Source organism: Hibiscus syriacus, unplaced genomic scaffold, assembly GCF_006381635.1.
Source record: "Hibiscus syriacus cultivar Baekdansim isolate YM2019G1 unplaced genomic scaffold, ASM638163v2 tig00110912_pilon, whole genome shotgun sequence".
NCBI classification, from domain to species: domain Eukaryota; kingdom Viridiplantae; phylum Streptophyta; class Magnoliopsida; order Malvales; family Malvaceae; genus Hibiscus; species Hibiscus syriacus.
In genome coordinates, this window is record NW_024062911.1 from 135,820 (window position 1) to 160,470 (window position 24,651).

General features: G+C 35.3%; 1 protein-coding gene across 2 annotated transcripts; it reads right to left on the reverse strand.

Moving 5' to 3' along the window:
- Positions 1-20,748: 20,748 nt before the first annotated feature.
- LOC120146348 (UDP-glucose 4-epimerase GEPI48-like) lies at positions 20,749-24,429 on the reverse strand. 2 transcript variants are annotated; one of them, XM_039159938.1, is made up of 9 exons: positions 24,082-24,429; positions 23,080-23,129; positions 22,867-23,002; positions 22,501-22,602; positions 22,121-22,381; positions 21,495-21,573; positions 21,272-21,354; positions 21,072-21,163; positions 20,749-20,997 (listed from the first exon to the last, which is right to left on the reverse strand). In XM_039159938.1, the coding sequence occupies exons 1-9, from the start codon at positions 24,262-24,264 to the stop codon at positions 20,907-20,909; spliced, it is 1,077 nt and encodes a 358-aa protein (XP_039015869.1). In that variant the 5' UTR covers positions 24,265-24,429; the 3' UTR covers positions 20,749-20,906. The 2 variants fall into 2 exon arrangements, with proteins under 2 accessions (XP_039015869.1, XP_039015870.1); XM_039159939.1 differs by having other exon boundaries at positions 22,121-22,348; positions 24,082-24,428.
- Between the last annotated feature and the right edge of the window lie 222 nt (positions 24,430-24,651).

Below are 24,651 nucleotides of genomic sequence, written 5' to 3' on the forward strand. Positions count from 1 at the left end.
TACATGGTAAAGGAACCCAATATCGCTCTCCACATCGGTAAAGTATAGCCGAAGAGACATTCCACGAAGCTCGCCACAAAATATCACCATCTCTGATATCCTTGAAGATGACCGTCCATTTTTCTTCGGTGAAGCCCCCAGGCCATTCTTTATAAAGAAAATCCTTCAAAGGCGAAAACCCCTCTAGAAACACTCGTCCTGGTGCTCTTTCAACATGTTTGAAATGACTCAGAATCCACACTAGCAGCAAAGGCGCACATCCTATAAAGCGTCCTTCTCCCTCGCGCCTACTTGAACTCAAAGACTGGAACGTCTCAGCTAGAATGGCTGGAACAAGATCCACGCGCTTGTCTAATCTTTCAAACAGGTCAACGACTGATACGTCTACATATTCTAACACCTTTAGAAAAATAACGAGCCCATAAATCCCTAAAGCAAACAAGTCAAGCTTCTTTCTCTTATCAGGGTGATGAGCAATTACTTCTTTCAGAGCAGCCCAAGAGATGCACTCACTGTCTCCCTTCTTCTTAATGTTACTGACTACCCAATATTCACTCATTCCGGTCATCAATAGTAATTTCTTCTTAAACGAAGGAGTGACTGGCAGCTTGGTATATATTCTATTTATCTGGGACCTCGGACAACGGACCAAAGCTTGATACTCCTCTATTGTTGGTGTTAGATCCACTCTACCAAATGTGAAACAGCTATAAGCCGGATTCCAGAACTGCGCCAATACTCTAAACAGATTTCGGTCAATAGGAACATCCAGAAGATAAGAAATATCACCATACAACTGATAAAATATCTCCTTATCGACTGCTTCCCATCTTCCCCATACCTCTCTTAGCTCACTCATATCATTCTGACGTACGCTGATGTGAGTGTAACCAAATAACTCCGACACGTATCCAGGCATCACACTGTCCCCATTGGTCAATTGGGACTGTTCCGACCACCTCAGAACATCCGCATTGTCCTCAACCTCTTTCTGAACCGTTCGTTCCATATTATTAGCCTTCTATATGGACATCGATCCCAAATCAACACCATGTAATGGATAGTGCAATGCAAAACAGAAAAGAAACAAGGAAAAGACAACAAAAGATCGGTCAGTAAACATAAATCAATTAGGTCGGGATAATAATTTGTTCAAGAATCCTATCCACACATGTTGGCTACCCAATCATGCTTTATCAGATCCTACCCAACATGATATCTACCCCCATGCTTTGTTATTCACAAAAAGAAATCCTAACCGCATGATATCTAATTCGCATGCTTGTTCGAAAAATAAACCTAACCTCATGATATCTAATTCGCATGCTTGTTTGAAAAATAAACCTAACCGCATGATATCTAGTTCGCATGCTTGTTCGAAAAATAAACCTAACCGCATGATATCTAGTTCGCAAGCATTTATTCAAAAAACGAAAATAAATGACTCAAAAAAAAAGCTTTTCTTTGTGTACTCTCCTCACGGAATTCTTAAGGTTCAGGTTTGGCTTAATCTAAGTTCAGGCTCTATGTTCACTATATGTCGAGTTCGGTTCTAAACTAATAGTTTCTCGAATTGTCCTTGTCGATGCCCTCTTGGGCTGCCGAACCCTCAATCCTTGCCTATCATAGGCTTTAGGGGATCGAGTTCAATTTCGAGGGAACACACCTCCTTATGTCCATGCGGAGGTGATTACCATCACGAGGACCATAAGGCGTGAGCTCCAGGAGCGATCCACTATCCCATACGGAGGTGAAAACCACACAAGGGCATAGTCTCTCACTCCTACTTAAATAGGACGGAGCGGGGTTTTAGCCATGTTATGACAATGCAGTTGTGTAGTGTGTGAGGAAAAGCGAAAAAGCACACAATAAAAACACTCAACTTTCCTAAATTCACACAATCAGTCTGAAACATTAACAAATAAATTAGTACAATTATTTAATTGTTAATCGAATTAAATCAAAAAATTCAAAATACAAACAAAACTTATTAAAAACAAAACAAGGGATCAAAAACCAAATTAAAACGAATTTATAATTTTCAATTGCAAAGACAATTAATTAATTGACTATCGGCCTGACTCTCTAAAAAAGTCCAATAGTCCCCAGCAGAGTCACCAAGCTGTCGAAACGATTTTTTTTCTAAAAGGTGAAAAAGCGAGATTTTAAAAACCACATTATTTCTTAATTATCTCTTTTTAATTTAAAAACAAATGGGATTTAAAAGACCTCTCGTTTCGAAAAATTTTAGATTTCCTTTACGATCGAAAAATACAGTTCGAAGAGTCGCCACCAATCTTTGGTTAGGGTATGATTGGGCACCCAAAAATGTTCGTTATTTTAAATAAAAATAAATTTTAATTAAAACAACAAATTAAGGTCTGTGTTACCAAAATCTGAGTTCGGGAGTCGGTTACGTGCGGGGAAGGATTAGCACCCCCACAACGCCCTGAAACGGTACCTAGTCGATTAATTAATGTCTTTGCATTGAACTTTACAAATTCGAACTTAATTTGATTTTTGATCCCATAAAACAAAGACGTAAATTTAAAATTATTCAAAAGCACTCAAATAAATTAAATTAACATTACCGAGTCGTTTTAGAAAGATAAAGAGTGTTCGATTATTTACAAATATCGAGACCATATCTTAAAAGCTATAACAACCTTTTCTCGATAAATTTAAATAAACGAACACTTCCTTTTCTTTCGTTCCCAAATTTTAGGTGAAGAATCGATTTTTAGGTTTCACTTTCGGGATACACTTTTATTTTAAATTTATTAAAAGCGGACCTCAAATGCGTAAGACAACCCACTTAAAATAATTTTAAATTAAAAGTGTATTACCCTTAATCCAATTATGTATTATGTTGAGTTATGCAAATGAGGTTACCATGCGAATCGTGCAAAAAAGGATGTCATGCCAAAATTAATTAAACAAAATTAAAAACATCATACAACGTGATATACAAAAAATTATATACGTATATTTTAATTAAAATTCATAAATTATGCATATTGACATATTATGAACACATGTGACCTAAATATAAAAACAAAATCATAACATGCTAAACTATAAATTTAAAAAGTGTATATATACATGTTAAAATAAGGACTAAATTTAAATACACATAAAATTAAACATACTAATTAAAAATTAAAACAAAGACTTAAAGAAAAACAAACATAAACATAATGGACTTAAATAAAACACATATAAATATAAGGGATCTACACCTAAATAATTCAACAAAATTATAACTAATACTAAAAGTGGAAAATGATGAAATCGGGATAAACAATAAAAAAGGGGTTAAATTCAAAAATTAATCTCCCTGGTGGCAAATTTACAAAGGATGCTTAAGATTTGGGGACTAGGAGCTAATTTACCCTAAACATCTAATATAAAACCTAAATAACCTAAACCTAAACTAAACTCACGCAGGAAACACTTTGCCATTCCTCACTTTTCCATTCTCTCCACTCACACGGTGCCATTCATTTCCACAGACCCATGACCGGAGCTTGGCCATCATCGGTTATCCAAAACCCTCAAGATCTCTTACGCTACAAACCCTTCGAAGCTCACACGACACTTTCGACGAATAAGGTAAATCAATGAACCCTCCCTTTCGACGTTAAACTCGACCCCTCAATGATGGCGTAGTGCTCTAAACGCTAAGGTAAACTTAAAGCCCCTACTTATTTCTATTTTTTATCTTGATACCTCAATAGATAATAACCAAATCGAAAAAAACGTCATGCATTTACTGCTTCGGGTATATATCTCTGTTTTAATACTTTACAATTTGCATTTAGTTTTAAAAAAATTTAAAATAGATGAATGGAAATACTAATGTAATCGTAGGAAATAAAAGAAAAACCTTGTAGGAACTGAATTCCACTTTGTATTGCTTTGATTCGTTGAAACGAGTGAACTCTTCCGTTCCTTTGATTTTCAAATTGAAGGAAAAAAATACAGTATAATGTTTTTTTTGTTTTTCCATCTACTTTCTGTAAAAAGAAACAATGGAGGTTCCTTTTGTTTTTTTGCTCTCGGTTAATTTCTCCTCTTCTCTGTGTTCGTTTTTTTTGCTCTCGGTTAATTTCCCCTCTTCGCTGTGTGATTTCTGATGTTGATATCCCTCCAAAAAATGACTCTTTACAGTTTTTTAGTTGTTCAAGTAGCGTGCTCCTCCCCACTACCAATAATGGCTCCTGATTCTTGTCAACTTCTTTCTCCCCTTTGTTAACTCCTAGCCACTTTCTTTTCCAGGATTCACGCGGACTGGAATCTATTTCTGCTGGGTCATTGGACTTAATTTGGGCTCCCACTGATTTGGGTTCTTCTTTAAGCCTATCATTGTTTCGGATATGCTCCGACTTAGCCCCGGACAAAAAGGAGCATCTACATTATTTATGTACAAAATTCAAATTTTCGTTGCCTAGGCAACAAATAATTGTTCAAGTAACTAAGGTAAACTCTTGGGCATCTTGTGCCATTAATGCCGATTTATCTCGCATGTATGGGGCTCCTTTGTACTCCTTTAGCCTCTTCTCGTTCACCTTGAAGATGGAACCATCATCTTGGTTCTTGATTTCTATTGCCCCATTGTTATGAACTTGATGTACAATGAACGGTCCGGACCATCGTGACTTTAGCTTGCCTGGGAATAACTTAAGACGTGAATTGTAGAGCAATACTTGTTGTCCATAATAAAATTACCTAGGTAATATCTTTCTGTCATGCCATCGTTTTGTTTTCTCTTTGTATAGGCGGACATTTTTGTATGCGTGTGCTCTGGATTCATCAATCTCGTTCAGTTCCAAGAGTCTCCATTCTCCAACAAGCTGAGCATCCATGTTTAACTTTTTGATGGCCCAATAGGCTTTATGTTCAAGTTCTATAGGCAGATAACATTCTTTTTCGTAGACCAGTTTGAACGGGGACAATCCCAACGGTGTCTTGAATATTGTGCGATAAGCCCAAAATGCTTCATCTAGCTTTGGCGATCAGTCCTTTCGACTTGGGTTGACAACATTCTCTAGGATCTTCTTGATTTCTCAGTTATACACTTATGTTTGTCCATTAGTCTCATGGTGGTATGCCATAGCGATCCTATATCGCACTCCATATTGTTTCAATGCCTTGGCAATTAATTTGTTATCGAAATGAGTGCCTTCGTCACTAATGATAGCTCGTGGCGTTCCAAAATGTGTAAATATATTTTTTTGCAAAAATTTTAGCACCGTCTTGGAATCATTCTTAGGTGTTGAAATGGCTTCAACCCACTTGGTACCTAATCCACTACCAAGAGGATTTACAAATCTCCAAAGGATGTGGGAAAGGGTCCCATGAAGTCTATTCCCCATACGTCGAAAAGTTCAATCTCCATAATATTTTGCCATGGCATCTCATGTCATTTTGATATGTTCCCTGTTCGTTGGCATCTATCACATGACTTATAGAATTTATGTTCATCTTTGAACAAGATTGGCCAATAGAATTTGGACTGAAGTACTTTTGTCGTTGTTCTCATTCCACCAAAATGCCCTCCATACGGTGACGAGTGACATTGAAGTAGATTTTCTTTCTGCTCTTCTTCTGGAACGCATATTTGGATTATTTGGTCATCAAATTGCTTGTCGCACATCATGTCGGAACGTTTTTCGGCCCTGGTTAGATAAATCAGGATTAACAATACCACTAACAAGAAAGTTAACTATGTCAGCATACCATTGCGCAGCCGTGACAAATAATATTATCTCATCAGGGAAATCCTCTTGAATTTCTATTATGTCTTGACAATCAGATTTATTATCTAATCTAGACAAATGGTCTGCTACTTGATTTTTTGTACCCCTTCTATCATTGATCTCTAAATCGAACTCTTGTAGTAATAATATCCATTTGATCAAATATTTAATGGCAAATGATCTGTATGCACAATTACCTTAGTGCCTATTAGATATGGCCTAAACTTATCGAATACAAATACTACCGCTAAGAGCTCTTTTTCAGTGGTGGTATAGTTCACTTGTGCATCATTAAGAGTACGGCTCACATAGTAGATAACATGAAAGATCTTACTTTTTTGTTGCCCTAATAGTACTCCGATTGCATAATCACTAGCATCCCACATGAGCTCAAAAAGTTCGTTCCAGTCAGGTGGGATAACAATTAGTACTGCCGAAAGTTTTTTTTTAATCTGTAAAGGCATTCAAATAGTCATCAGTAAATTCAAATGGATGATTTTGTTGAAGTAAAAGACACAAGGGTTTAGAGATTTGAGAAAAATCTTTTATGAACCGCCTGTAGAATCCTGCATGTCCAAGGAAACTGCTTACACCTCTCACATTAGTGGGTGGGGGAAGGTTTGTGATTACTTCCACCTTGGCTTTATCGACTTCAATGCCTCGATATGTTTGTGACCCAACACTATTCCCTCAGTTACCATAAAATGGCATTTCTCCCAATTTAGTACTAGGTTGGCTTCTTCACATCATTTCAGTACCTTGGATATATTGTCGAGGCATCGATTAAAATCATCAACTGAGACAGAGAAGTCATCCATAAATATTTCCATACATTCTTCCACCATATCTGAAAAGATTGCCATAATACATCTTTGGAATGTAGCTGGAGCGTTACACAACCCAAATAGCATCCGTCTAAATGCATAGGTACCATATGGGAATGTGAAATTGGTTTTCTCTTGATCCTCCGGTGCTATGGCTATTTGATTATATCCTGAGTATCCATCGAGGAAGCAATAAAATGCTTTTCCCGCTTACCTATTAAGCATTTGGTTGATGAAAGGTAAGGGAAAATGGTCTTTCTTTGTCGCTTTATTAAGCTTCCTGTAATCCATACATATGTGCCAACCCGTGACTGTTCTAGTAGTGAGGAGCTCGTCATGTTCGCTTTTAACGACGGTTACACCACCTTTTTTTGGCACACATTGCATCGGGCTGACCCATGAACTATCGGATATAGAATAAATCACTCACGTATTTAACCATTTTATTATTTCTTTCATAACTACCTTCTTCATGATCGGGTTGATCTTTCTTTGGGGTTCCACCGAAGTACTATGGCTATCTTCTAAATTGATCTTGTGCATGCATATGGTAGGGCTAATTCCCTTCAAGTCTTTCATTGTCCATCCTATAGCCTTTTTGTGCTGTGACAAAATATTCAACAAACTATTCTCCTGTTTGGAGGTTAGATTAGCAGAGATTATTACTGGTAAAGTTTCATTCACTCCTAGGTAAGCATACTTCAAATGTGATGGCAAAATTTTAAGCTCCAAATTGGGTGCATGTTGTAAAGATGATTCTGAAGACTTAGCTTCATCAAAATCTAATGGTTCAAATTTCATACATGATCTATTATGAAGAAGCCTCGATTGTTCCTTTGTCTTTCCTTCGTATCCTGCATTGGTGTCATTTTCAGGGCACCTATTGTGTGCTTTATTCAGATTTCTGTTGTCAGGGCCATAATTTTCAGAATCGTCTTTTGAAAATAATTCACCTGGGTCATAGTTTTCTTGTTCGTGCATCTCAGTTGTAGGGTCATGGTACAAATCGTTGTATTCGTCTAGCCTTAGAGATCCATCATGTCCAAGGATTTCTTTTTCCTTACTTTTCTAAGGAATTGTCATTCCTATGAGTCGTCCACATATTTCATGGAGTTGAATACATTGATGGTGACGCTTTGCTCTCCTACTCGCATTGTGAATTCTCCCTTTTCACAATCTATTAGGATTCTTCCAGTGGCTAAAAAAGGTCGTCCCAGAATGATAGGTGCATTTTCATAAGCTTCATAGTCCAAGATGAGGAAATCAACTGGAAATACAAATCTGTCCAATTTTACTATGACGTCTTTTATTCTGCCCTCGGGCCGCACATAAGACTGATCGGCCAGCTGTAGGATCACTGTGGTTGGACAAGCATGATACCCTTCTAGTTTCATAAATATGGAATTTGGTATCAAATTTACACTTGATCCCAAATCAACAAGAGTTCTTCCTACAAAGTTATTACCAATTGAACACGGTATTATAAAATTTTCAGGGTCTTTTTTGGTGGGAGTTTGCTTACTGTAGAACATATTTATGTTTCCGTGGCGACATGTTTTGCCTTCATCTTTTTTGTAATGATGTCTTTAAGAAACTTGGCATAGGAAGGCATTTTCTCGATGGCTTCAAGCAAGGGCACATTGATATACAACTGGTCCAGAACATCAACGAATTTCTTGAACTAGATATCATCATTATGTTTCTTCAATCGTTAAGGAACGGTGGTGGAGGTCTCATATTATCCGCGTTTGGTGCTGAAGAATCTTTGGCCTTGGCCATGAATTTCTCATTATCTGGACGATGCTTTTTTGAGCCTTCATCCTTTCCTTCCCTTCAAGTGATTCATCTTGTTCCTCATTTTTAGCTCGATCCTCTGGTTGTGTTATGCCATGGCGAGGACTGTTTAGGTGTTCTCCCCCAAACTTGTCATTTTAGTTGGCATGTGTTCCACTCCTTAGTGTAAGTACATTGTATTTCTCCTTTCCATGATGTTTAGTGATCTCATTATCACTAGGGAGATTTCCTTGTGGGGGAGAATGTAATGTCGTAGCAATTTGGCCCACTTGATTCTCTAATGCTCTTAGAGATGAACTATGGCTTTGCAAAAGTGTAGCTTGGCTTTGTAACAAATTTCCTTGGTTTTTAATTGTTGTACAATGCTCGTGCATCAAGGTCTTTATTGAGGCCATGAAATCTTTTGTCAATGCCATAAATTCCTGCAATGACAACTCCAAAGAGTTAGTATTTGAATTAGTATTAGAGGAAGAAGTTGTACCTTTATTATTTTGCCAGGGCAACTGATGATGATAATTCTGAAAATGTTGATGGTCTGAATTATTCTGCTGTGGCCTGTAATTTGCTACTTGATTGTTACTGTTCCTTTGATTACTCCATGAAAAGTTCAGATGTTGTCTCCAACCAGGATTATACGTGTTTTAATAGGGGTTAATATGGCTCCGGTTATAATTACCCACAAAATTGGTTGACTCGTGGTTTTCTGGACATTCACTCTCATGATGGTTTCCGTGACAAAATATGCATGTGTTGTTGGTCACCTTGAATTCTCTTACCTCATTAGGATGTTGCAAATTTTTTAACATATTATTTATGGCAGAAAGTTGAACAGCTACCGAATCCTTACCCTCTAATTCATATGCTCCACATGTTTTTCTTCTGGTTCCTAATCTTGTATTTGGTAATTGATAATCATTATCCGCTATCCTGTCGATGATATCAAACGCTTCCCGAGTGATTTTTCAAGTAAGGTGCCATTTGCTGAGGCATATAACATCATTCGAGTAGGTGCATTAACTCTGTTATAAAACATCACTACTTGAGTCCAGTCATGAAATCCATGGTTGACACATTTGCAAAGTATACTTTTATACCTATCCCAACATTCGTACATTGATTCATCATCTCTTTGGCAAAAACTTGCAGTGTCATTGTGAAGCTGTGTATTCATATTGGACGGATTATATCGAAGTAGGAAACTTTTGCATAAATTTTCCCATGACTCTATCGAGCCTAAAGAAACTCCACTAAGCCAAGCTCTCACTCTATCGCGTAGGGAATAAGGGAAAAGTTTTATTTTAAACACATCTTCATGTACTCCTTGTTGTCGAAACGAGTCGCATACTTCAAGAAAAGCACGAATATGATGTCTAGCATCCTCATTGGGCGAACCACCAAATTGACCAATAGAATTTAATATATTAAACATCACTGGTTTAAGTTATAAATGAGTTGCTTGTATTTCAGGTGCCACTATACCTGGATTGAGTTTATCGAGAATTGGGTTCAAATGATCTTGTATCGCTCTTGGTCTTGCAACTTGAAGATTAATTGCTACATCTGGATCGTCGTGATCTCCCATGTTATTGCCTTGTAATTGTAGTTGGTTTAAATGTTCTCTGGTTCTTTGGTCATGTAGCCTCTATCTGAATGATTGTTCAACTTCAGGGTCAAATGGTTCCAATGGTTTACCAGCAGATCTCAGGGTCATGCAATAAAAACCTACAAAAGAAAATAATAAACTACATTAGACTAGTTAAATATAAGGCGATAAGAAAAACTTGTTATGGCGAATAAAAATTTCGTCAGTTGCCAATCCCCGGCAACGGCACCAAAAACTTGATCGCTTGTAAATGTATATGCTAAGGCAAGTAATTCTGTGCAAGTATATAAAATCGAATCAAGTAATATAGGGTAAGTGAGTTATCGTCTCCTTAGGGATTGGTCTACGGTTTTAACCTTCACCACAACTAGAACTAGTTGCCACAAGCTAATTCCTATTATCTTGTCAATCTAAACTAATATTAAGAAAAAAAATACTATAATGTATGATCGAAGTAAAGTTTGGTCGAGACAAAATAAATATGTAGACTATAAAACAAAACAAAAACAAATGTTGATTTAAGTATAATTCAAACAACCTTACATATTCAGACTTGCCACAGAGCACTTATGCTAATCTTTTGCATTGACAACAATTATTCTAAGTCTAGAATGAATTATTACGACTTGCTTAAGTTACCCGACAGGATTACTAAGTATTCTTAGACGGTTTCTATGGCAATACTACTCAGCGTTAACTACAACCATTGGTTTGTCAGACTGTTGTTGTAGCAATACCTTTCACGTGAACTATAGTCGTTGTCTATCCTACTCTAGCGTCTATCCCTTTTAGTCGATTGAAACCTACTCCTTATCTCTAAGGTAGACAAGTTAGAACATCACCATCCCGGATCCATTCCATTGTTCATATAGATCTATCTTAATTCTCTTGAATCTAAGAATCACTATCTAGACAAGAGGTGACCTCTCGATGCTCTTACATTGCCAAGACATGTTTTACCAAAACCCCAGACAATCTCTCGATGCTCTTACATTGTCAAGGTAAAATATTCAAACACTGAACAAAACAGTCATGAGAAAAATCATAAGTCATCATTCATAAAGCATAAAATAATTATCTAGGCAAAACAAAGATTAACACCAAGTAAGACAGTCATGGTGCTATTAAAAAGTCATCCAAGTATCATTGTTTAATACAACCCCAAACATGTAAAAAATTTAAGAACAAAGGAATAACAACTCCCAAAACTGAGGGCTCTGTCGTGACAATTCTGATCAACATCGTGCCTGCCTTGGTGATCAGCCTCTCTCAAGACCTGACCACCGCTCTACTACAGTCTGGCTATGGAGGACACCAAGGAAGGTCGGTTGGTAAACGGTGGGAAAGCACTACATTCACTCGCTTACACCTTCAGCAATGCTCTTTTCTCTTCTTCCTTGCCTTATCTCTTTAGCGACTACGGTTGAATATTTATAGAGAGGAATCTCCTAGGGTTTCACATAATTGGAGATTCCTTAAATAACCGTTATTATTCATCCAGACTAAAAAAGAAATGGCGGCTGGCAGAATTTTTAGGGCTTCCTTGCACGTGAAGGAGGTCATCCAGCTGGCATATGACATAGGGAATTTCTTCATATCCGCTTCAGACTTTGAAGATAAACCTTGCCCTGGCAAGATAAATCTACTCCTCACGTTCTTCTCTGTTCCATTGTCCCTTGCAATTTACGTTGTCGCGACTGAAATGTTCTTCCTCTGTAAGTTTCCTGTACATACACAATCCATACAAACCCTTTCTCCTCAGCAGCATCAGTTAACCCAAATAAATTTTACCGAAGAAAAACTTATCCACCACAAGCAAATATAACCTAAATGCAACTAAAATGCTGTGCATATTTTGTTTAGACGAGCAATCCTAGAAACTGTAATAACTACGTAAAAGAGTTACAAGTCCACCCTCCCAAGCATTTTAAGTGGAAAAGACGAATGCAAAAAGAGAGCTTTGAATATTTTTGATCCCTCATAAAGTTGTCCATTCATTTCATTAAGCAACTTGTAAAACTTTCCCGCTTCTCCATTTGGCTCTTCAGCACATTCACTTCTTCTCATCTAGTGAAATCATTAACATCATTGTCACAATCATTTTCTCTAATAGATTGATGATGACTATGCATATTAAATGCATCTCGCAACATACCTTCCATGTCATCTTCTCTAACATATCGATGGTGAGAATTAGAAGGATAAGTCGAATAAATCGTGGAAGAAGATCTATGAGATGTTAACTCTCCATGAAATATCCATTTTCTATAGCCCCAAACAAAGCCAAAAATAACTAGATGTTCATAAACAACTTTACGAATGTACCAATTAATGTTAGCACACTTCTTACACGGGCAAAAAAATCATATTCTCTTTGCTTGCATTCACAAAAGCTAAATTTAGAAAAATTTCGACTCAATTTCGATATTCTTTGCTTACCCTTGACAAATCCATCCAACTCTTATTCATTTCGTATTTCTAGAATATTAATTGCTAATATTATAGAGAAAGTAAGCAACTAAAAATAAGCATTACATTTCCTCCTTTATTGCTTACATAATACACCTAACTTATCGGTGATACTTAAGTACAAAAGAGAGAATTTGCTAAGTCACTATCATAATAATTAATTAATAATGAAGAATTCTCGTGGTTTTATAAAGGGATGGATAGTGGGAGAAGAATCCAGTAAGGGGAAGGATCCAATTAGAACTTTCAACACCGTAAAAATGTGAAAATTTAGTTAATATACTAAAATTTTTGAGATAACTCAAATGACATTTATAATAACCAAAACTTTTAAGTCTACAAGCGAATCATGAATCAAAATATGAATGATCTAGCTAGAATGTGTGAGTGGCCTAATGGGCCAAGAAATGATATTAATTAAATGGAATAATAAACCAAAAAAAGTATTAAGAAGAGTTTGGAAAGTACTACTTCGGTTTAAGGGCTTCAACGTATCAAGATCTTCATGTGGTTAATTTGTTGTGGTAAATTAAGGATCAGAACTCTCTCTTTCACAAACTTACAGTTATAAGAATGGAGTATTATCATGTGCTCTAAATATTTTATGCAATTAACATACCTTAAAATGTTAAAGAATACACCACAAAGCCAGAACTGTATAACAATCAACATAGATTTAGCCCACTGATTTAGCATTTTCTCTTAGTATTTTATTTACTGGTCATAAAACACCAGAAAACAAAATGATAAGTACTCGACAGATGATACTGAGGCATGGTTTTATCTGTTTATTGGGTTGAAATATGTGGTTACTAAAGACTTGTCTTGACAATTTAAGAAACTAATAACTCAGCAAGCATTTATTTAAAGAAGAAAAATAAGATCGTGCAACACATTATGCTAAAATCAATTAACAACTACATTTAATGCTTTTGGTGTCACCCTTTCAATTTATAACAATATTTTACATAGGTGGGAATAAATACTAAATAGGAAGCTACTTTGTTTTCGTAACTCTCTCAAAGCAGTAGTTAAAGTTACCATAGAATTCGCCCTTTCAATTTAAACAACATTTTACAGAGGTGGGAATAAATACTAAATAGGAGGTCGGTGAATGCTATGCTACTCTGCTGTCGTAACTTGCTCAAAGCACTTGTTAAAGTTACCAGCTTACCATAGAATTCACCCTCAATTTAAACACTATTTTACAGAGGTGAGAATAAATACTAAATAGGAAGTTGGTAAATGCAATGCTACTCTGCTGTCGTAGCTCTCTCAAAGCACTTGTTAAGTTACCAAAGAATTTAAATCAACGTAGAGTATACCCAGACATAATGTTCTCACACACCATAGATGGACTAACTAATGACTTAGAATATTAAAAAGAAGGAAAATAATTGCAAACCAAAGACAAGTTAAATTTCCATCATGTGTCAAACAAAAATGGCAAGTTTTGACTCACAGTTCCTAGTGTTAGCAAGCTTTTGTTGATATAAGATCCCTCTTTCCGTCTGACACCGGTTGTTTAAGCCTTTGAGCTCTCTGAACCAGCCAAATCAATGAGGTTCTGCGTGTATATGTAAAACATGAAAATATGGAAATTGAAACATTTTCATCAACAGTGGAAACTAAAAGCATTAGCTCCGCCAAGAACAAGGAAGACGATAAACATGTATAAATAACACACGAAATTAAAATAAGACAAAACTAGAAACATTAAAAAAGTTAGTGAGTACTCGTTATTCAGACTATAACCAGCTCACCTATTAACTAGAAGAGCTTCTGGCTTTGAAAAGGTAATGTAAGGTCTCTAACTGAAATTACTTCTCTTTTTTGTTACCTAACATTCTGCGAGTTGCTATAGATATAAATCGCCCGAACATCATTTTTGTTGCAACTACATTTAGTGAGTACTCGTTATCGATTAAAATAAAAAGGAATTCTACTCGTGTGCGTATCTTATCTTTGTCAGTCATTTTTACCTGTCAGTGTTGAGCTTCAACGTATATATGGGAAGGATGAAATGGAACAGTTTTCGTAAAACGACCATGTTCATTTGCAGGGTAGGGTTCTCTCTTTTGTGTACATATGACTGTACGAGGGTTGCAAGGTAGGCTTATCTCTTTTGTGTACAGAAGAGGGAAGCTTGTTAATGGGTGACGACACCACTGAATAAAAGCATATTGGAATGCTTAAATCTGTTTATCAGGTATGTAGCATTCCCAGTAGTTTATACAAGTGCAAAAAGTTTAGGCATTTATCATTGTGGAACAACTCTATGGAAGAAGTATACCTATAAAAATCGAAATTTTGACAATGCTCCAATCTTTATATCTTGATTACAACAACCTCAAAGGTAAATAATTCCTCATTTGTATTTCTTTTTCCTTTATTTTCAATAGATAAAAGTTCTTTTATAACTAAGAATCTTTCTGCAGGCCATTTACAATTGGAAATATTTGATAACCTTTCTAAATTGCAAGTATTAAACTTGGACGGAAACCAGATTCCTGGTAGCTTTCCCAGTAGCTTGTACAAATGAAAAGAGTTGAGGTATTTATCATTTTGGAACAACTATATGGAAGGAAGTATACCTATAGAAATCAAATATTTGACAATGATCCAATCTTTGTATCTTCATCAGAACAATCTTTGCATTTCGTTCTCTTTTATTTTCATTAGATAAAAGTTGTTTTATAACTAACAATCTCACTGCATGACATCTAGAATTGGGAATATTTGATAACCTTTCTAAATTGTAACTATTAAACTTGTATAGGAATCAAATTTCTAGTAGCATTCCCAGTAGCTTATACAAGTGCAAAGAATTGAGGTATTTATCATTTTCGAACAACTCTATGGAAGGAAATATACCAATAGAAATAAGAAATTTGACGATTCTCCAATCTTTGTATCTTGATTACAACAACTTCAAAGGTAAACAATTCCTCATTTGCATTTTGTTCTCCTTTATTTTCATTAGTTGTGCTATGTTTAACTTTAGGGAATCAGTTAGAGATGTTGAGCTTTGACTTAAATTGACGTCAAACCTAATGGAAAATATGACAACCTCAATGGTAAATATTTTTTTATTACTAAATAAGTTTTCACAAACTGAAAGGGCTCTAGAGAGAAGAAAATGTACCCTAATAAACATATTTATTACTCTAATATGGAAGGGAAGAAATCAGTGACATACCTGATGGTCGGCAGTTGGTAACCATACTAGCGATGATGGCGTGATGCACAGTCGGATTTCTGATAAGAGTTGAAAGGAAGAAGAAGGTTCAAATAAAATTAGGGATTTGGATTCCTATATGTTAAAGTACTGCTCAGTAGTGGTGTTTTTTTTTTTTATGTAAACGCCACTAGGTTATATGATGATTGCGGCGTTTGGTATTAAAACGCCACTAAGTTGTAGGTCAATCGTGGCACTTACTGACAGCGTCGCCTTATATTGTTCAATAGCGGTGTTTTTATTTAAAAACGCCGCTAAGGTACCTACCTATTGCGGTGCTACTTCATAAACACCACTACTGATTTTATTTGGGATGCATTTCCTAAAGTACGAGTCTTTAGTGGTGTTTGTATAAAAATGCCACTAAAGTACGAGTCTATAGTGGCCCTGCATAAAAACACCACTAACGTATGAGTTTATAGTTGCGTTTGTATACAAAAGCCACTATAGTAAGAGTCTTTTGCGACGTTTGATCAAAAAATGCCGCTAAAAATGATGCTATACACCAAATGTCGCTTTTATTTTAAGTCTTTCATATTTTGGTCATTTGATTTGAAAAAAATGCATTTTAATCATTGCGACATTTGTATAAAAATGCATCTAAGGTACTACTCTATTGCGGTGTTTGTCGAAAAAAATACCACTATAGATAATCCTATTGGGGCATCTTATAAAAATGTCGATAAAGTACTACTTTATTGTGTCATTTTTTGAAAAAATGCCACTATATATTAACCCTATTACGACATTTGTATAACAACGTCGCTAAAGTATTACTCTGTTGCGATGTTTGTTGAAAAAATGCCACTATAGATTAACCCTATTACAACGTTTGTATAAAAACATCGCTAAATTTACCATTTTGTGGTGTTTAGAATGGAAACGACGTTATATGTTTAAAGTTAGTAACGTTTACTCTCAAAACGCCGCTAAAAATACCGTTTAAAGTTAGTAACATTTACTCTCAAAACGCCGCTAAAAATACCGTTGTAGAATAGTTTTGATGTAGTGATATAGTCTATGTTGCGGTATAAACAAATGAGTAAGAATGTTGTGGCAAAGTACTGAAGTGTGGATTGTGAAATGCTATAGCAAACAGTAAAGTAAAGTCAAAGAATTGCTATGACAAAATAAAGTTGAGCATTGGAGTATGAAATAAGATAACTTGACAATCTCTCACAAACAAGCTACAATAGGGATAAATGACTGGGTTTACTAAGAAATCCTATACCTTGTCTCTAGAATGGTTCACATTTTCCATGAGTATGTTGCTCGACAGGATTTACTAAAGTATTCCTAAGCTATCTCTAGTAAGGAACCTGACAGAGTAAATGCTATGGCAGTACCTCTCAGCGTAAATTGCAACATATTCCTATCGGTTAAGTTCTACCCCTTTTAGTAGTTGAGACCCTTTCCTTATCTCTAAGGCAAGTTAAAGCCTTACCATCCCAGCTTAGCTCCATTGTTCATGTCGATCTAACTTAACTCTCTCGATATTAGGCATCAAAACTTAGAAAATGCCTAACTCTCGAAAGCTCTTACAAGTCTAAGCTATTAACATTTAAACAATGAACAAAACAACATTTAAACATGGAAGCATAAACCATTCATTTAAAACAAAATATAATTTTCCAAAGCAAACCCACACCAAATAAGGTTAGTTCATGGTGGAGTACAAATCATCCATGGGAATAATCATTTGTTCCATTACAAAGGCCACAAATAAATATAAGTGAAAAACAACAAAGGAGAAGAGAACTCCCAAGTTTCACCGTGACCTTTCTTGAACCACCTTAGCAAGCTAGTTTCTCTCAAAGGCCTAACTTGCTACCTCCTTGGAGCTTAGTTATGGAGAACACCACAATAGGAGGAAGAAAATAAAGAAAAGAAAATAATGGAGCTCTTTGTTTTGCCTCTTTTTGTCATACAATTCTCTCTTCCTCTCTTATCTTATTTATACTAAAAAACTCTCCAACTTCCAAGAACTCTTAAATTCACAATAAAACACTCTAACTCCCAAGAGACTCTTTAATTCACAATAAAACACTCTAACTCCCAAAAGACTCTTAAATTCCCCCTTAAATATGAGATTTTAATTCCTTTTGTAACCTAAGGAAATATTCTCTTCATATTCTTGGGTTGAGCAGCTGGCATAGGAGGTTTCACATGTGGACAACTACAGCGATTAAAAATATCTTCGTATTTTTTGTCTTTTTTGCACCTATGAATGTCGTCTAAAATGTTGTAGCATTTCTCCAATTCTTCTTCAGTCCTTTAGCATCAGTTACTTGCACATCATCAACAAAACACGACCTTTCCCCTTACGCATCACCAATTTCAACAATAAAATGTTGTAGCAAAATTAAACCACCAAATGCAACTTCATAGACCTAAATGCAACTATATGTAGTTAAGTAGGCTTTTAAATAACTAATAACCTAAGTAAAGAACATAAAATATGATCTTTTTACGTAGTTATCATTAATTAATTAACTAATAATTTTCATCCAATAGGAGTTATTTTGACCAAAATTGTTAATTAACTAACAATGTGTATTTGATAATAATTATATTTTTAATCATCAAAATAATTACTTATTTCTCATATTTGATGACTTCATTTACATTTTTTAAAAATAAGGTTAATTTCATCCTTTCTTCAAACAACCTTCATTTCAAATTTGTCCCTAATTTTTTTAATATTCTAATTCATCCCTAAACTATTACTCGTTTTTTTTTTTTTGAAAAAGAGAAGTTTTGTTTTGGATTTATCAAGGTACCACATATAAAACAAAACAAAACAAAACACAATCATATGACTCGTTAAAAAAACTCCCTAGAACTAAATAGAGGAAAAAGAGTGTACTTATAACTTACAAAGAACCAAGAAAAAGTACAAATCCAAAACCACAACAATGATTAGATTCCGTAACCGAAACTCCACGTTTTGATAATTCCAGTAAAGATGGAAGTCTTTGGAGAGCCGCCTTCCAAACAAAAGCTTCTACTTTGAAAGGAGCAAGATTTACCCAAACAATTTTCCAAATACAATCTTCAACAAGACCATCGCAGGCAGCAGAAATACAGAACTCTTTGGGTGAATAAGAACCATTTACAGCCCCCGACCATTTTAATCGATCCAAACCAAACGCACTAGACACAGCACGGTTTATGCCATGCAGAAAAGTATTCCATAAGCTTATTTCCCGATCGAAAAGCGACCTTCTTACCTCAATGTTCCAAGACCAAACCCCATTAGAAACCGACTCTAACCTTTTAATGGCAATTCCAAAAATTCTAGGAAATACCTCTTTTAGAGAGGGAAACTCAGTCCAATGGTCCTCTAAAACTCAATCTTTCTCTCATCTTCCACAATGCAACTTAAGTGACGAGTGAGAATATCATCTTCCATAGACAACGGGGAAGTGATGTTTCTCCATAACCAAAAGGATTTACTCCTTTGAATTGGCCTTGGAAACAACGAATTTCTATCAAACCCATACTTGGCATAGATAACTCTTCTCCAAAAACAATTGGACTCGCTTCAGAATCTCCAAATCCACTTGTTTAGGAGCAGACAATTCTTGATTCTAACATCAAAAAATCCAAAACCACCATAGGATCTCGGCTTACAAACACTATCCCATTTTACCCAGTGGATTGATCTTCTTCCTTTTTCACTCCAAAGGAAATTGGCAATGCATTTGTTTATTTTATCTGCCATAGCTGCAGGCAACCAGAATAATGAAAGGCAGTACACCTGAAGGTTTGATAACACGGACTTAACCAAAGTTATACGACCATCGAAAGATAGAACTTTCCCCTTCCACCCATCAAGACAAGACTGAAGCTTCTCCAAAACAGGTTGCCATAATTCCTTAGAATTTCGAGACTGCCCCAAAGGAAGACCTAAATAAACAGTTGGGAAGGAATCCCGACGACAATCAATATTAACTGTTCTTTCCCTGATGCAACGTTCGTCTAGATTTACTTCGTAAAGATTAGTCTTTTTTAAATTAAGACTTAGTCTGACAGCAACCTCGAACACTCTTAAAACTCCCTTTTTGTTTCTAACCATCTCAGGACAAGCATCAGAAAACACGTCAGGTCGTCTGCGAATTGGATGTGAGAGATACACAAACCGGACACCCTTGAGAACTCCCACTTATTCTGCTTTGTGCAATAACCCGCTCAGAGGTTCACCGACTAAATTAAAAAGGAGTGGCGACAGAGGGCAACCTTGCCTTGCCTAAGGCCTCGCTTAATATTAAATCTGTTTGAGGGACACCTGTTCACTAACACCGCAATAGCAGGCGTCGAAATGCAAACATTGATCCAGCTTCTCCATTTCTTTCCAAAACACATCCTCTTCATGACAAAGTTCAAGAAGTTCCAGTAAACTGAATCATAGTAAATTAGTCCTTAAACTTTTGATCATTCTAATTTCATCCCTAAAATATGAATCTCTTTCTAAATTGATCCCAATTTTTTTAATATTCCAATTTCATTTTTAAATTCATCCAAATATATAATTAGTTTCAACCATGATATAGGTTAATTTTTGTTTTTTCAAACATATAATAATATAGATTGGTATAACGATTTTGTTAACATTGGATGTGATTAGTATATATATATAGTTTGAGATGAAATTGAAATGTTCAAAAAATTTGGGGACTAATTTATAATGAAGCTCATAGTTTGAAGGTGAAATTGAAATGCTCAAAAGTTTAAGAATTAATTTAGAATGATGGTCATAATTTAAAGATGAAACTGGAATATTTAAAGGTTTAGAGACCAATTTGAAATAAATGTTATAGACATCTCAATTTCTAGTATTCTACCATGCGTGTAGCACACTTTTTTTTTTATTATTACTAAATTTATCATTCCGATTCCTTAAATCATTGCAAGTTTGGTAGGCAAATAACCGGGGTTTTTTTTCTTCTTTTTCTCATTTGATCGATTTTTTTTTTTGTTTAATTAAGCATATTATCTTTAAATAAACATACAAATTTAAGAAATTAATGTACCAAGAGTAGAGAAAAAACTAACTCGATATATAAAATGACGAGAGAATATTGTCATTAAAATGATTGTAATTCATGCCCATTTTAACAGTGTAAAAAATTGTGAACAATAGAGAATTAGGAAAAAATATAATCTAAAATATAATCTGAAAAAAAAAATTGTGTGGTATGAATAAGTTAGAAACTGAGCTATTTTGAGTGAGAAGAGCCATATCCATATGGGTTTTTACTGGCCCAGTTCCATTGATCCCTGCATATCTCTTCAATGCCATACTTTGCTCTGTAAAGTCATAATTGAATAATATAAGACAACTATACAAGGTCCCCAAAATTTATACTGTAAGGGACCCTTACTTCCATTTCAGTTCAGTCTCGGCCTTTTTGGTTGAAGCATAAACGACTTCGGCATCACCAGGCCGACGTCCAACTATTTTAAGAGGGATTTTCTGATAAAAGTGACAAATTTGGGATGTTAAAACTAAAATAGCAAGACCAACCAATATGTACAACTCTGTTTAAAATTACAAAACACACGCTAGCCAGAACAACGATACCTTGCCGGATGCCTTTTCAAATGCAGAAACCATCTCCAAAACCGATGTTCCCTTTCCTGTTCCCAAGTTGTAAACCTCACAACCTGTAGCAACATGGGCAATCAGTACCAATTCTACTGAATTCTAGCTTCAATGTTATGCTATATGCACGTTCGTGTATCATATATATCAATAGAAAAACAGTTGCACCGGTAAACAATATAAATAGAATGCATATATATACCTATTTTTGGATCAGATAGTTTTTTTAATGCCGCGATGTGGCCATCTGCTAAGTCAACAACATGGATGTAATCACGAACCTGAAAAGATACAAGAAATGGCACTTTGTCACAAGTGATCATAACATTGAACCCAGATTTACTAACAAATATAGATGTTTAAGTTACAAAAAGAACCTTATCAAAGCTACTGTGAAAAATAATCCAAAAGTCCTGAAGATTATTTGGCTAAATTACAAATTCTGTAAGGCACACACTTTAAATACAAGGACGAATGGGTTAAAGGAATGATGTGACAAGTGACAAATGGGAATCTGTGAATATTTGGTAGCAAAGTGGCACTGCACAGAACATGTATCAATCCTAAACTGGGCATCCACATCTAGAATAGCTGCTAGACTGAAGATGCATGCATTCCAAATGTTAAGGATAAAGATTAAGTATAGACAATACATGGACATGTTCGGAGTTAAACAATATCAAGCTTAATTAACAAAGAAAGTCGTAAATAAAAGCTCAATAGAATTCAAAATCATATCACAGTTCATAGACATCTTCAAAACCAATTCTGAAATATGAAATAAGATTCATTGGAACCCAACACCTTGTCATTCCAACAAAAACTTACCCCGGTACCATCCTTTGTTGAATAATCATTTCCAAACACTGTCAGTGCTGATCGCCTCCCAACAGCAACTTGTTGCACAAAAGGCATAAGATTGTTTGGAGTACCCCGGGGATCCTCACCTATGTGGCCGCTGGGATGTGCGCCAACTGGATTAAAATATCTTAATAGTATGATCTTCCACTTAGAATCAGAACTATGAAGATCACGGCAGATCTCTTCAACGAAAAGCTGACCAATCATGTCAGATATGATTAGATGACACTACGGGAGAAAATGCCCAAATATTATTAGAAAAAAAGTAAAAGTATAATAGTTCCTTTATTCATACTGCTTCACTGAGCTGATAAATAATACGCACTCAAGAAAAGTTCATTGAATACCTTGGTTCGTCCATATGGATTCACTGCAGTCAGCGGGAACTCTTCTGTACATGGAACCTCCTTTGGCCAGCCATAAACAGTGGCAGATGATGAAAAGATGAGCTGAAATATATCATATTAGATTGGTCAACTTCTAAGACTCAAGAAGACAATACAATTCATAACTCATGAACTATTCAAATTCATAAACAGACTCTAGATTTAACAGGATCTTATTTTCTTAAATTACACTCTGAAGTTGCACAAACTATATTGGAATTGATCAAGAAGGGGAAAAAAATATGTTCTCTTTATCTCTAGTGCTAATGATTTCCATAGAGGATGCAAAACAAAAAAAAGGCAGAACAAAAAGGGAAAGAAATGTACATTTTTACATCCCTGGGCAGACATCACTTCCAACAGGATAATTGTCCCTACGACATTGTTGTCATGATAGAGCAGTGGTTTACTTACACTTTCACCAACTGCTTTTAGTCCAGCAAAGTGAATCACAGCTTCAAACCTGATAATTTAATAACCTTAGAAATTGATCAAGTGGAGAAGCACAATAAAAACCAGCATATAAATTCCTGAGAGTACTTTGTCTGAGCAAAAATTTTTTCGATAGCTGGTCTATCCCGAAGGTCCACCTGCAGTTGAAAAGCAGTGGTCCAAACTTTAGCTCAGTCATAAATTTATGTTCAAATAAATCTTTGACACAAATAAATACTTCAATGAATTAAATGTTTCTTGTATACAACAATTTTGGGACAATTTATACATCGGCACATGATGGATTTTTTTGGCAAAATAAGACGAACTCCCATGCATATTAATATAAGCAAAAGCATAATAATAGTGACACTTCAACTGCTAGTTTCCAGATGATTAAAAGTTAACCATTAATTACCAAAGAAAATTTTATGTTTAAAGCTTTTAAATATCATCAAGACAAACAATTAACTAGATTCAAACATTCCAAATATAAGGAGTGCATCCCTGTAAAAAAGTGTAAAGTACAGATCAAAGATACAATGAATAAAACACTATTTTGGGTACCGACAAAATGAAAATAATACTATTAGATAATAAAAAAAACACTATTTATTATTTTGTTTTTACATTTAAGGAACCTTCAGCTGATAACCCAGTAAATCTGTTTAATGTAGCTCACTCAATTGAGCAATTTCTGATAAATTTTTCAAAGCAGTTATAAATCATTATCATAGTTCAATGGAGACAAAGCTAAAAACATTTTTAATTCAATTGATTAATCGCTTCATTAATCAAAATTAAACCTTCAAAAAGAACACACCAAAATATAAAAGAAAATAAAAATGTGAAAATCAAATCTACTATTCGCAATTATTTCAGCAGTTTTTCATCTACAAAGAATCCAGCATGATATCACCCAATTTTAGAACACAACACGTTGCCAGCTATAGCAATTCAATTAATCAAATTTAAACCAATTAGACTCCAAATTAGCAACGAAAACCCTAAGATTAAAATCGCATTAAAATAATCAGAAAACTTCACCTCCATACATCCATTTTTAATTTCTTAAAAAAAAAGACCGGTGAATTGAAGCGTTAAACGAACCTGATGAAAAGAAAGGTTGTTGGCGTATTCACGGGCGAGTTCTTTGACTCTTTTGATGGAAACATCGGAGGAATTGTCGAGATTATCGACAACCACCGCTTTGTAACCGCCTAAGAGCAACTGCAACACCGTGTGGCTCCCAATATAACCGGCTCCGCCGGTCACCAGAATAATCTTGGACATATTCGATCCAATCAAACCCAAAATAATAAAAAAAACAGAGAAAAAGAATTAAAAAAAACCAAAAGAGAAGAAAGAAACTGAGGGAAAGGAGAGTAACAGAAGGGTTAATTCTTGGGGAATTAAATGAGATTTATGAAAGGGCAGTCTGAGTACGGAGAATTATTGCAAAAAGAGGGAGAAAATATGAACGACCCAAAAAAAGGTTTTGTTTCTGCAAGATCTGGAAAAAGAAGAAGAGTTTTGAGTATATGAGAGGATTGCTCACGTGGATTGAATTTTGTATATTTATTGACTCCACATGACGTGGCATTTTTGGATCTTCTTCGCCTGCTTTGCCAAGGGATATTCTTTCTCCACTCCTTATTTATATGATTTCTATTTCCCAGA

Excerpts from the sequence above, each read along its gene's own strand:
- LOC120146348 (XM_039159938.1), bottom strand. The coding sequence starts at position 24,264 with ATGTCCAAGATTATTCTGGTGACCGGCGGAGCCGGTTATATTGGGAGC. Across the intron at positions 23,130-24,081 it reads ACAACCTTTCTTTTCATCAG|GTGGACCTTCGGGATAGACC; the intron begins GTTCGTTTAACG and ends TTTCAACTGCAG. Across the intron at positions 21,164-21,271 it reads TTGAAAAGGCATCCGGCAAG|AAAATCCCTCTTAAAATAGT; the intron begins GTATCGTTGTTC and ends CACTTTTATCAG.